Source organism: Gopherus flavomarginatus, chromosome 8 (assembly GCF_025201925.1).
Source record: "Gopherus flavomarginatus isolate rGopFla2 chromosome 8, rGopFla2.mat.asm, whole genome shotgun sequence".
NCBI lineage: Eukaryota > Metazoa > Chordata > Testudines > Testudinidae > Gopherus > Gopherus flavomarginatus.
The window spans coordinates 64,253,738-64,267,697 of record NC_066624.1 but is presented as its reverse complement, the minus strand read 5'-3'; the positions used below and the strand labels follow the sequence as shown (position 1 = coordinate 64,267,697).

At 43.6% G+C, this 13,960-nt stretch overlaps 2 protein-coding genes across 3 annotated transcripts in view; both read right to left on the bottom strand.

The window, feature by feature from the left end:
• PPP2R3A (protein phosphatase 2 regulatory subunit B''alpha) overlaps nucleotides 1–30 on the bottom strand; it is a 767,863-nt gene extending 767,833 nt beyond the window's left edge. Inside the window, exon 1 of the mRNA XM_050965378.1 lies at nucleotides 26–30. The gene's annotated coding sequence lies outside the window, so the exon portion shown is untranslated. The remainder of the gene's footprint in view (nucleotides 1–25) is intronic.
• Nucleotides 1–13,960, bottom strand: part of EHHADH (enoyl-CoA hydratase and 3-hydroxyacyl CoA dehydrogenase) — a 50,693-nt gene that overhangs the window by 13,599 nt on the left and 23,134 nt on the right. For both annotated transcript variants that reach the window (XM_050965438.1, XM_050965439.1), the window contains one exon: nucleotides 6,332–6,673. In XM_050965438.1, coding sequence (XP_050821395.1) covers nucleotides 6,332–6,673 — 342 coding nt within the window. The remainder of the gene's footprint in view (nucleotides 1–6,331; nucleotides 6,674–13,960) is intronic.

Sequence of the window (13,960 nt, the reverse complement as noted above, 5' to 3'; positions counted from 1 at the left end):
TAGGCCTGTCAGTACGACATTGAACTTGGGCAAAATTATGCAATGATATGATGATGATACAGCACTCAGTTAATAATGAATTAAAAAACAGAATGAATGACAATGAACAGGGACTTAGGGAAAACAGATCTTGTCAGACCACCTTGATATCATTATTTTATGCGATAACAAGTTTGTTGATAAAGGTAACAGTGTTGATATTGTCACAGTTCAAGACAACTGCACCTGTATTCCACCGTTGCGATTCCCTGATGGCATCCACTTTTAGACTCCTGACTCCTCAGCCATGGTTTCTCTTGAGCAGAGACCTATGCCTCACTCCCTCCCTGACCAGGCATTTTCCAGGCTGTACAGTTCCCTCCCTGCATTCTAATATTCCCAGCAAGCCAGAGTGCCTAAACAGATCATGTGTATGCTTTGCTTTCTAGCCGAAAGGTATGAAAAGCTGTAATTGCCAGCAATTACAACTTACCACACAACTCTTTCTAAACACACACATTTATTCCTAAAGCATTACAGTGAAAACAGAGGTCACCTCAACTTCAACCTTAGGCTCTAGCAGGTGTCAGTTCTTCCAATCCTTCCACAGGGACCGTTCCCTCCCCTTTGAACAGAAGATCCTGTCCATTTGCTAGATCAGAAATAAGGTCCTGAATCAGTTTAAACTCTGGCTATTTATCCAAAATTCCTTTCTTTGTTGGTCTTTGGAGAATCCAGTTTGAACTAATATATGTGAGCCTCTCCAGATGGTGGTACTTCTTTGGAGATGTCGCAATCTGAGTGAATTTGCCTAATGACCCTCATTTGTTCTTAGATCTTGGAGGAGCTGTGGTTACTGTCCCTCATGAAATTACATACAATCCCTCCGCCACAAAGATACATCAACTGAATTCGGTAAGATCTCCCAAAGATATTGTAGGACATTGCCATTTCTGTCACAGTTGTAATATACTTAGACTCCTGTAAGGCATTTGATTTGGTACCTCACACATTTAGATTAAGAAACTACAATGATACAAAATCAATATTGCACATTTCAAATGGATTAGACTGGCTAACTGGCAGGTCTCAAAGTGTAATTGTAAATGAGGAAAGATCATCGAGCCGATGAGTTTCTAGTGAGGATCTGCAGGTATCCGGTTTTGACCCTATACTGTGTAACATTTTTATCAATGACCTGGAAGAAAACATAAAATCATCACTGATAAAGTTTGAAGATGAAGATTTGAAGATTTGGGGAGTGATAAATAATGAAGAGGACAAATCACTGATACAGATTGATTGGGATTGATTGGTAAACTGGGTGCAAGCAAACAGTATGTATTTCAATACAGCCAAATGTGAGGACAAACATCTAGGACAGTGGTTCTCAAACTGCTGATCTGGACTCCAAAGTGGATCATGACTCCGTTTTAATGGGGTCGCCAGGGCCATCATTAGACTTGCTGGGGCCTGGGGCTGAAGCTGAAGCCCCAGTCCCACCACCTATGGCCAAACCCAAAGCCCGAGGCCAAAGCCTGGGCTTCAGGCCTGGGCAGTGGGGAGGTTACAAGCCCCTACACCCGGGGCTGAAGCCCTTAGCTTTGCCCTCCTTCCCCGCCCCCCCCCGTCCCCCTGGGGCAGTGGGACTCAGGCTTTGTCCCCAGCTTGGGGCAGTGAGACTTGGGTGGGCTCAGGCTTCAGTCCTCTCTCCTGGGGTTGTGTAGTAATTTTTGTTGTCAGAAGGGGGCCGCAATGTCATGAAGTTTGAGAACCCCTGATCTAAGAACAAAGAATGTAGGCCATCATTCAGGATGGAGGACTCTCTTGGGAAGCAGTGACTCCGAAAAAGATTTTGGGGTCATGGTGGATAATCAGCTGAGCATGAGCTCCCAGCATGACACTGTGGCCAAAAGGCCTAATGTGATCCTTGGATGCATAAACCAGAATCTTGAGCAGGAGTACAGAGGTTATTTTACCTCTGAATTTGGCACTGTGGTGACTGCTGCTGGAATAGTGCATGCAGTTCTGATGTCCACAATTTAAGAAGGATGTTAATAAATTAGAGAGGGGTCATGAGAATGATTAAAGGATTAGAAAACATGGCTTATAGTGACAGACTCAAGGAGCTCAATCTGTTTAACAAAGATAAAGTTAAGCAGTGACCTGATCACAGTCTGTAAGTACCTACATGAGGAACAGAAATTTGATAATGGGCTCTTCAACTGAGCAGACAAAGATCTAACATGATCCAGTGGCAGGAAGTTGAACCTCAACGAGTTCTGACTAGAACTAAGGTGCAATTTTTAAAGTGAGGGTAATTAGCCATTGAACAATATACCAAGGGATGTAGTGGATTCTCCATTACTGGAACTTTTAAAAGGAAACTGGATGACTTTCTAGTAGATGTGCTCTAGGTCAACCACAGTATTTAGACTTGAAGAAGGAGCCACAGTTCAGGGCAATCGCATCAGTATTTCCCCTCCAGAGTCCAGCATAGGTACCCAGTCTCAGGCTTCTAGCGCCTCTGCTGTTGCCTTTCCTGGGTGGAGACAGGTGTCCCCCTCTCTTCTGACTGGGGTATTCCCAGGCTGTACAGTTGCCTGCCTTCACTGTATCATCCCTAGCACAATCTGCCCAAATAGACTTGCTTGGTTTCTCTTCAGAAACAGTTGTTAGGTATCACATACCACTTCCCACGCAAACCTGCTATGTTCGTAAGGTAACAAGCCTTACAGAGAAAATATATTAAAAACAATAAAAAGAATCTATATGCATGCTAAAAAGCTTATCAGAGTTAACCTCACTCCTAAGACAGGCTCTGGTAAGAGAAGACCTTCAGTATCCCACCCAAGGGGGATTCCTTGTGGTTACAAGTTAATCACAGCTTCAGCTCAGAACAATCATCCAGCCCTTCCAACCCTACCCTAAGGATTGGGGCCCTGCATGGTCCTGGAGTCCTGTCCATTTGCTGGATCAGGGAGAAGGCCCTGAGCCACTTAAAAACCAGACTATGTATCCGACCCTTTCTTTGTCAGTTGGTCCCTGGAGAAACCAGTTTGAACTAGTATATCTCTACAGAGGGTAGCTTCAAATGGTTGCTAATGGAGGAAGTACATTAGCATCCCCTTCTCAACTGGAGAAGGTACATACAATGCCACAAGAACACATACACTATTATATTTTTGATACAATCTACCCTAAAGGCGTTAACCCTCATTCAATAAGGTTTAATTTAACTCAGTAAAGTTTATCTTAATTCCTGAAGGTTTGTTCAGCATATTTCAGGACACCGTCAGTCTGTCACAGCAGGAATTAACTCAGAGAAGTCCAATGGCCTGTGCTATGCAGGGGGTCAGACTCCATTGATCACAGTGGCCCCTTCTGGCCATAAAAATCTATGAGCCGATGAATTTCCATGAAAGAGTGAGGTTTTGCAAATGACTCTTATCTAAGTGGGATTTATCCCCCAAACAGCAGAGAATCTCAAGTCTAAGCTCTGCTTCCTGTCACCTATTCCTTCTTACAAAAATGCAAAATGGGATAGGACAAATAATATTTACATGAATTCAATCATTTTGCTCAGCAATGAATAACAAGATAGACCCAATAGTACTCCATGCTGCTTGCATAAATGCCATCTCACCAGTGAAGGACCTCATGACAATTTAATATGAGCTTGTTGAGAGATTAAGATTTAAGTACAGATTTAAGTACAGTACTTAAAGTCCAAAGATTCATGTAGTAAATGACCATTCAATATATGACATTAATTAACTCAGCAAAACAAATGAGGAAAAGGGACAGTTCAAGAAACACCATCTGTAGCTTCTTCTGGCGGAGATGAGCTTGAAGAGGGCTCTGAGTGCACTGCAGGAAATGAAGATCCTGTATATGATAACCAGACGGGGAAAAACAGTGGCAACCTGACTGGATATCTCTAAAATTGAAATGGACACTTTCCCAGTTTTCTATTCTTATCTAGCCATTTTACACAGAGTGTAGCAATCAACATGCAGAGCAGAAGGTTGGTGGTGGTTTGTTTTTTTTTTAGATCTGTGCAGTGCATCAAAGGGTTTTATTTAAATTGCACTTATAAAAATTTAATGAAAGCATTATCTTCCCGGGGGTAGGGTGCAAAATGGCAAGCGTGGATCATGATGAGATGAAAGCTTCTTAAAATGCAGCTGTCAACAAAACATTTTTGTATTAATATATCTCTGACAAACACACACTCACTCTCTCTATACACACACACTCACAGATGACAAAACTGGACTAGAAGAAGAAGAATTTCATACAGATCTCTGTTTATAATATGGAATTAAGTAAGCTCTCAGGACAACACTATTTCAAAATGAAATCATCTATATATGAACTGAGTATGAATCTGTAGCTGAAGTGATATCAGGATAGCTGGAGGTAGGAGCACACAGAAATGATCTGATACTATGGGATCACCTCAATCCTCACTAGCAGAGGTTTATACTGTTACAAGCAGTTAGTACTAACAGTTTTCCTTCCTAGAATATACCAATCTTGTGTGTTTTAACTTGGGAGGCTGGAGGAGCTCTGCCTCCATGAAAGCGGGTATCCCTGGAGGGTATATGCAGAGGCACTGATGCCTCCAGAGGACTCTTCCTCAGGTCTTCCATCAAAGGTAAGATCTTACTGCAATGAGGCCTTTGGAAGGAATGGAGAGTAAATTAAGGGGGAAGCTGGGCAGCTTCAGGACTCCAAAGCAGCTCCCAGAACCCCGTTGTAGGAAGTCATTCAAGTTTCCTGGGGCTGCCATGGTCCTACAAGGTACTCAACATTATTCCATTGTTTCCTTTCCCAGCACTCCTGGGAAACGCCACACTTCTCCAATTCATTTAGACTGGCATTTGCCATGCTGGCAAGCAGGGCCAGCTCTAGGCACCAGCAAAACAAGCAGGTGCTTGGGGCAGCACATTTGCAGAGGGTGGCATTCAGGCCATCTTTTTTTTTTTTCCCCAGCTCACTTCCTCCCCTCTCACAACCCTCCAGAAGCGGAGCCACGGAGCAGCTGGTGATCCAGCATGAGAGCTGAGAACCCATGGGACTCTAGGAGCTGTAGTTCCTTGCCTAGCTCCCTGCCTATAGAGCCAGCCCTGGAGCGGGGAAAGAACTACATTTCCCAGCAATCCCTTGGCAGCTATCAACAGGAAAGGGAGGGGTAGGGAGTGAGGTAGCTGAGCCATGCTGCAGCTTGCTGTGAGTGGAAAGGGGTAGCACTGTGAATGGGGAACAAGTGTGCCCATGGAATAGAAGGCTTTGCCCCAGGTATCTCCTTCAGACTGGATTAGGGATACTGGTGTGACCTCACCTTGCAGCCCCTAAAGAAGGAATTGGGTGGACTAAATGGACAGTGCCCTTCTCTATCTGAAGCCTAGCAAGGGAGGTATGTGGATCCCACTAGAATTTAAAATGAAAAGTAAGGGAGGGGAGGCTCTGGACCTGGGCAGCTTTAGATACAGTACCAGGCACGTAGGAGGATTTCCACTTCTGAGCCATAGAAGCAGAAATTGACTTTTCCTTTCCAGATTTAGCTAATATTCAGAAAGGGAATCTAGCACCTGCCTTCCAGATTTGAACAACCTCAAAATTCAGGAGTGCTTAAGCTCAATTCAGGCAGCTGTTACTTCATTTCTCCCAAATCAAATATATGATCCATTGTAACTTACTGTAGAAAAAGTAGGATAAAATTGAGCAAGAAATGCTTCCCAGTGGTTTTTAGGATTGGAATTGCTATTTTCAACAGCCATTGCCTTTTTTTTTTTAAGTTTTATTTGTTTAAAAGGAAGACAGTGATATTGCATTGGCAAATTCCCCATAGAAAGAAAGAGTGAAACAAAAGAACTATAAAGGCACCTCAACTTTGCCTCATCTATGTAGGACAGTCTTATAATATGCACCCAGATATCCTCCAATCACACAAGCTGAAAATTGTTCCACTTTACTGCAGTTCTGTAACCATATGGGAACCAATCTTGTCTGTGTTCTGTGCACATCCAAAATTCCTGCTGAAAGACCCGCCCTGGGAGTGAGTTACCAGTGACCCAGGCCTAGGACAGCAGGATGGTGCAGGTTGCGGGGAGAGCCCAGGGCTGGGGCAGCAGGGAGGTGCGGGGAGGGCACTGGTGGGGGGAAAGGGGGAAGCCCAGCACTGGGGTGGTGAGGCGGAGGGGGAGAACCCAGGGCTGGGGCAGCAGGGGAGTGCAGGGGGGAGCCCAGGGCTGGGGTGCGGGGCAGCCAAAAATGTTTTTGCTTGGGGCAGCTAAAAACCTAGAGCCAGCCCTGCTGGCAAGCACACTGGATCTCACCAACTTACCTATCACAGCTACTTTTTGGATGGGCTGAGCTGAAGCAGTTTTCCAGGAAGCTCCAGAGGATGTTGTCCACTTCTGTGCTGCTCTCTGTGCGAAGAACACATACTGCAGTGCTTTGGCCTGGCCTGAGGGCAACAGGAAGTTAAACAACTCTCTCTCCTTCCGAATACCTTCTGTGAAGGGTAGCTGCACAGAGGCCTTGACTGCTTGGACACACATCTCTGGAGACAGACACCCCCGAGCCTGCTTTTTCACTTTCACAAGAGCCTCTCTGAGAATGGCATCCATGTTGGGCAGACTTTGAACCTGCTTCAGACTGAGTCTGCGAGAATTTAATGGCTGACCTGAGTGGGAGAGTTGAGAAATATAGTTACAGAACTGGCAAGCTTACCGTTTTCCTGGTAGACAACAGATTTTTTCTCCTTTCTACATGGAAGTCAATGCCTTCTGCTGGTTCGGTTGATGCTTGGTGTGTAAAAATTTCACGTGACACTGGAGAGTAATTTGTAAAACGTCTAAAACTCTTCTTCCATTTCCTGACTTCTCTCACAATTGTGATTCTCTAAATGCACAATCTCCAGATGTTCCAGCAAGGCAAAATTCCAAGCAAGCACTTCTCCTCAATTTCTGATGCTCACCGATTCAGGAGCATAAACCACCAAGCATGCAGTATTCTCTGTCTCCATCTCTCCATTTCCCATACCCCTTTGCTAACATCCGTTTCCAGTGTTGTAGTAGTAATTAGTTTGCAATTTACTTTACTACTCAGACACATCCCAGTTAGGGGTCTGGTCCACAGGGTGTTCATGTGAAAGATTTGGGAATGTCATTTGTTTCTGTATTAATTCTGACTTAACAGCATGAATTTCCCATGACACTTTTGGGAACATTCAACAGGATTACACTCTACCAGAGGGCAATAAATGAATAGCCAAGGGCAGTTTGTGTCTACACACCAGCAAGGGGCTAATCAGAGTCACACCAGTGCATAAGTTATTAAAAGACACTGGTTGCTATGGTGATGGCACAAAGGGATTTTAATTGACCAAAATAAGTTACATTTCAGGCACCCCCTCCAAAAATACAAACTCTTCAGGTCTTTATTTCATTTTCACTCACACAAACTCCCTGTGTTCTCAGGGGAAGTTTGCCTGATTAAAGATGGAGAGAAAAATAAAATAAGAACCTCAGGATCCATTCCATTCATGCTGCTAAGGATTCACATGGTGCTTTACAGCATCACAGCATTGTACAGACCATTAAGTAATTAGCCCTTCCAGCACCCTGAGACGTAATGCTGGACGTTGCCACACCAAACACAACAGAGTAGTTCACAGTGGGCTACCACTTATGATATCAGCTCAAAGACAGGAGCAGTTACAGACACCCACACCTGGCTGTGATCTCCTTGCCTGGTGCCCAGAGAAGCATAATAGTTCTGTGGTCTTCCACTGGAGTTTCTTAGCCCCTGCAGCATCAGCCCAACCAGAGGAGAGCATTTGCTTCAACGATGGCAGATTACTAGAATCTGCCCACCCAGCTGTTCCACTCTCATGGCATCATCTTAGCTATGACAAAGCTTGTGCAGCTGCCTTTCTGGCCTGTCAGCCTGAAGAGACAGAAAAGCAGTAGAGTAGTGCCCACTCCATATGAGCTGCTGAAATGCAGAAACACTAGTGGAGCCATAATGGCAGCTGCCCATCTCAGCTCCAGTTCTTCTTTCAAGCCAATAGAGCATTTGAGAAAAATACTAGGCACATGATAGATTGATTTCCTGGGCATGAGATACGTTAGACAGCCAGGAAACAAAGAGCTTTTTTTAAAAAAGTTCAAATTTATTTAGTGAAAACTTGTGAAGAATCCAAAAAGAGAAGGAAAAATACCTCCTGTGCAAGCAGCTCAGCTTTTCTTCAGAGTATATCTGAAGAAAGATTTCTGACTGAGATTGAACAGATTTTGGTTCAACCTTCCAAAACTGGATGGTTTCATTCTTCTCCAGCTTTATTCTTATTTATTCTCCTTTCCTGAATCTACAATTTTTACCTGCAAATCTGCAGTCCTCAATGTCAGGCCATATATACAGTGGGTTTTCATCTGCTACTCAAAACTGTACTTCGGGATTTGTGGGAGGATCTAATAACTGAAAACAACTGATACTGATGAGCTATACTAAGAGATTTTACATAAAATTTCTGTTGATTTGAGAAGGCCCATGGAAAGAGATGCTACCATATGCTATGGGAGACATTCAGCATAGCCCTAAGGCAGTGACTGTCACTTGTAGTTAGGAATATCGAGACTAAAGACCGGACAAATAAAGTTCTTTGCACTGGTGACAAAACATAAGTATTTAACACCCTGACAGTGCTGCTGGAACAATTTGTATAGTGGGGCTGCTGAGAACCATTGAACTAAACTGTAAACCCTGTATAAAATGGAAACCACTTCAAGCCAGAGGGTGCAGCAGCATCCCCAGCACCTTAGTTCTAGCACCTATGCAACCTGATCAGATTATCATAACAGAACTCCCTGCTTAGATTGTAAAATCTTTGGTATAGGGACCATTTTTTATTCTGTGTCTGTACAGAACCAAGCACAATGGGGCCTTGACTAGTCCTTGACTGGGGCTCGTAGTTACTATCACAATAAAAATAACGAAAACGATCAGCACCAAATTACTAACACAATGAGAAATAACGCAAATCCAAACCTGTGAGGGAGAGACCAGCCCAGGCCACTTCTGGCCTGGTAAGGAAAATAAGGGAAACGGGGACAAAGGGCAGCATTGTCAGCCACAGCTACCTGGAGGGCACAAGAACCCTCAGCCAATGAAAGCTAAGAAAGATATACATTACCAGCAGCTATATTCTAAGTGGTACCAATTAGAAGCCAAGGATGTAAAATGTCCCGATCTGTAAAATTTGCAACAACCATAACTATCATGCCATTAAAGTAAGAGAGATAGGTGCCTAAATTCTTGAAAAATTATTCGGCTCCACGTGCGAGACCCAACCCCGCAGTCTGGTTCCAACACAATGAACTTCCAGACAAGGGACTGAAGACCAGCTGCTAAGATTGGTCCCCACTCCCTAGGCCACCAGAGACAGGAAGCACATAAAAGGAAGGCAGTGCCCCCAATCCATCAGAGGGACAAATGCCGTCCCTTGCTCTCAATTGCTCACCTCTGATCAAGCCAGGAACACCACTAGTTGGCTCAAGAGGGCAGTATGTGCATCCCTCTTTGTCTAGAGCAGTAGGCAGCCACAGTGGTGAGCCTCAGATTGGGACTGAAAAGAGGCAAGGCTACTGGGAATATCCCCCGAGGATGGTTGAGAGATACAGTTGGTTTGTGCCTACCTCCAATGGTCACCACTGAAGAGTCAGGATCTGCCCAGTTACCCTGCAATTGTATCAGTGATACCCATAGGCACCCTTCTACTCAGACAGGAGACACACATCACCACACCTGGCAAATGGGCACTCAGACTTCCTCTTTCCCACCTACAGCCTGATGCCAGGAGGTGCTGCTTTGACCCAAATCTGCCTCAGGTTCTGCTTGGCTCCCAGTGTGGCTGGTCTTTGAAGAATATGTGCCTTCCTGCACTGAGAGCAAGCGAATAGCCAAGTGACAGTTGAATGTCAATTTTCTGGTGCCATCCAGTGGCCAGACTGTGTAATGCAGTGCTAAATTAGCAGCCGGGACCATTACTTAAAAAAAAGCAAACCAAAACAAAAAAAACCCCAGCCTCATGAAAGAACATTCCACTTATAAATTACAGCTTGCAGCTCTTCAAGAAATTCACCTATGTCTGTAGTTTTCAATGTAGTCTCTGTTCCTTTCTTATAATGGATATTTTCAGAAGTAAGTATATTTATTTTGGCTGAAAAAGCTAAGGCTTGAAGACTATGTTAATTTACATGACCTGCAGCATATAGTCTTGATTTTCACTGAATAAGTAAACGTGGAGTATTACTTCTGTAGATGGTATCTGTGTATTCTTATCCTTAAATACACAAAACTGTACCTGAGTAAGTGTCCTTCGCTAGATGAAGGATGTTCCTCCAACAGGGGAAGACTGTATAGACAATTCTGTTAAGCACATATTATATTAAACCAAGGAAGCCTTGCACAGTACCAACCATTGTGGATGAAGGATGTTCCTCCAACAGGTGAAGACTGTATAGACAATTCTGTTAAGCACATATTATATTAAACCAAGGAAGCCTTGCACAGTACCAACTTATCAGTATGAAATCTGAAAGACTGAGCTTTAGCCATAAAATCTACAGCATGAGCAGACAGCAAAGCTCTGAAGGAAAATAATCTCCAAGTTGACTTTTTGAAACTGATCTTCCATTTACTTGGCTAAATATCTGATCGAATATAGAAATTCTAGCAGTTCCACCACAAGTTATTTTACATAAGCAATTATCCAGCTTACATGTGAAAAAAGGTTCTTCACCAGTCCTATCAGAAAGTGTGCCTAGTGTTATATGCAAGGATAATGGACTCAAATCTTGGTATTTCTTATGCAACTTGGTTGTTGGTTCCCATAAGATACAAGAGCCAATTGGGAAGCACTCACAGAAATTTGAGCTCATAAGTTCAGACCAAGTAGCTGAGATGGCTGCATCTTTTTTTAAGGTGTTTGGCATGGATGCTGCTGGTCTGCCATAGTATGACAGACAAGTATACAAAGATCCATGTCATAAATCTATCCTATGATTTCTCTGTCAGCTCATTCTTTCATCTTGCTCAGGGATTATGCAGTTAAATAGTGTACTGACACATTTTCAGATTTCAGTGTTCTCCAACAAGGCTTGGTGGCAAATCCTCAGAGTAGGTGGGAAATCAGGGCTGACTTTGAAAATGCTGTCTGGGAAAAATAGACAGCTGAAGCAGATACCATGAAAGCTGTAAGGAAAGAGTACATAGCAGTTTAAAAAGCCCTGAGCTTCTTGCTATAATCCTTGTTTGTTACAGTATTCATGGAGTTAATTTTGTTAGTCATTGAGGATGAAATTGAAGTATAGAAATTTTCTAGTAATGACAATAGATATGTAAATCCCAAAAGCAAATGGCATCAAAGAACAGAATGTTGGATGATTCATCTAGTCCTGAGGTTCTCCTCTGAGGTCATGCTGGCTTTCACCATTCTCAGTCACTGCACAATGCATAACTAACTTGTCACAGAGAAGAAAATAAGCATTCTAATGTCTGGGGGTTTTATCTGATTTCAAATAATATTAAGCTGAAAACCAGAGTATTTGCCAAGTCTAGCAATGTGTCTACCAAAGTTACAGATCTCTGCTATAAACACTGGTATAGACCCTACACAGGGTCATCAACCTGGAGCATACTTCAGAGTGAATCCATTGCTTCTTGGAAAGACATTGCTGAGAAGGGTGAGAACTTCTCTAAAACATAGGGGAGGGACAAACATGGAACCTTCATCTAAAACAGGCAGGTGGGGTTGATGAGCAGAAGTTTCTTTGCTTTGCTTAGAACCAACAGCAAAGTATATTAACACATATCTCTAAGAGTTTTATATTTCCATAGAACTTGGTTGTCTGAACAAAAAAAGAGAGAGAAAGAAGGACTGCTTATGGAAATAATTGATTGTTGCGAAAGATAAAAATTGAAAAACTTAAAAATAACCTGAACACAGTGAGAGGGGAAAGTATCTATTGCAGGAGACCACTTCTGCTAGAGAGCTCTTGGACAAAATGTAGGTGAGAATGCTACAAAACACTGATCTTGAGAAAGAACCCATAAATTAAATAATGTTAAAAAATGGTGCATACAGTCAGGGCCAGTGCAAGGAAGTTTCGTGCCCTAGGCGAAACTTCCACCTTGTGTCCCCCCCGCCAGCCCTGGGGCGCCCCCCCACAACCCCCCCACCCCAGCTCACCTCTGCTCCACCTCCTTCCCGAGCTTGCTGCCCCCGCTCTAATTCTCCTCCCAAGCTTGTGGCACCAAACAGCTGATTGGCACTGCAAGCCTGGGAGGCGGGAGAAGTGGAGCAGCGACCACATGCTCGGGGAGGAACGCTGTAAAAAAAAATTGGGGGCAACTGCCTAGTTTGCCTTAATGGTAGCACTGGCCCTGCATACAGTCATCTAGAATTCTAGATTCACCCTTTGGACTAAGCTAGCTTTTGTTGGCATAGCTCTTGGCACAAGGCCCGAAGGTCCACTAGGAAAGAGGCTGCAGCAGGGCAAAGCGTCTGAGACCTTCTTTGTGCTGGGAAGAGGTGGAAGTGGACAAACACAATTCCTGAAGAAGGTGGGGTGTTGACAGAAAAGGTATGTGGCCAGGACAGCCAAGGAGCGTGCTGACTCAGTGATTCCTGGCTTGGCTCTCATGTGCAAAGCTCCGGCGGAGTTCATAGAATCATAGGACTGGAAGGGACCGTGAGAGGTCATCTAGTCCAGTCCGGTGCACTCATGGCAGGACTAAGTATTATCTAAAACCATTCCTGACTGGTGTTTGTCTAACCTGCTCTTAAAAATCTCCAGTGATGGAGATGTCACAACCTCCCTAGGCAATTTATTCCAGTGCTTAACAACCCTGACAGTTAGGAAGTTTTTCCTAATGTCCAACCTAAACTTCCTTTGCTGCAATTTAAGCCCATTGCTTCTTGTCCTATCCTCAGACGTTAAGAAAAACAATATTCTCCCTCCTCCTTGTAACAACCTTTTACATACTTGAAAACTGTTACCATGTCCCCTCTCAGTCTTCTCTTTTCCAGACTAAACAAACCCAGTTTTTTCAATCTTCCCTCATAGATCATGTTTTCTAGACCTTTAATCATTTTTGTTGCTCTTCTCTGGACTTTCTCCAATTTGTCCACATCCTTCCTGAAATGTGGTGCCCAGAACTGGACAATACTCCAGTTGAAGCCTAATCAGCGCAGAGTAGAGTAGAAGAATTACTTCTCATGCCTTGCTTACAACACTCCTGCTAATACATCCCAGAATGATGTCTGCTTTTTTTGCAACAGCGTTACTCTGTTGACTCATGTTTAGCTTGTGGTCCACTATGACCCCCAGATCCCTTTCCACAGTACTCCTTCCTAGGCAGTCATTTCCCATTTTGTATGTGTGCAACTGATTGTTCCTTCCTAAATGGAGTAATTTGCATTTGTCCTTATTGAATTTCATCCTATTTAGTTCAAACTGTTTCTCCAATTTGTCCAGATCATTTTGAATTTTAATCCTATCCTCCAAAGCACTTGCAACCCCGCCCAGCTTGGTATTATCCGCAAACTTTATAAGTGTACTCTCTCTGCCATTACTAAATCATTGATGAAGATATTGAACAGAACCGGACCCAGAACTGATCCCTGCAGGACTCCATTTGTTATGTCCTTCCAGCATGACTGTGAACCACTGATAACTACTCTTTGGGAATGTTTTTCCAACCAATTTTGCACCCACCTTATAGTAGCTCCATCTAGGTTGCGTTTCTCTAGTTTGTTTATGAGAAGGTCATGCAAGACGTATCAAAAGCTTTACTAAAGTCGAGATATACCACGTCTATCACTTCCTCCCTATCCACAAGACTTGTTACCCTGTCAAAGAAAGCTATCAGATTGGTTTGACACGATTTGTTCTTGACAAATCCATGC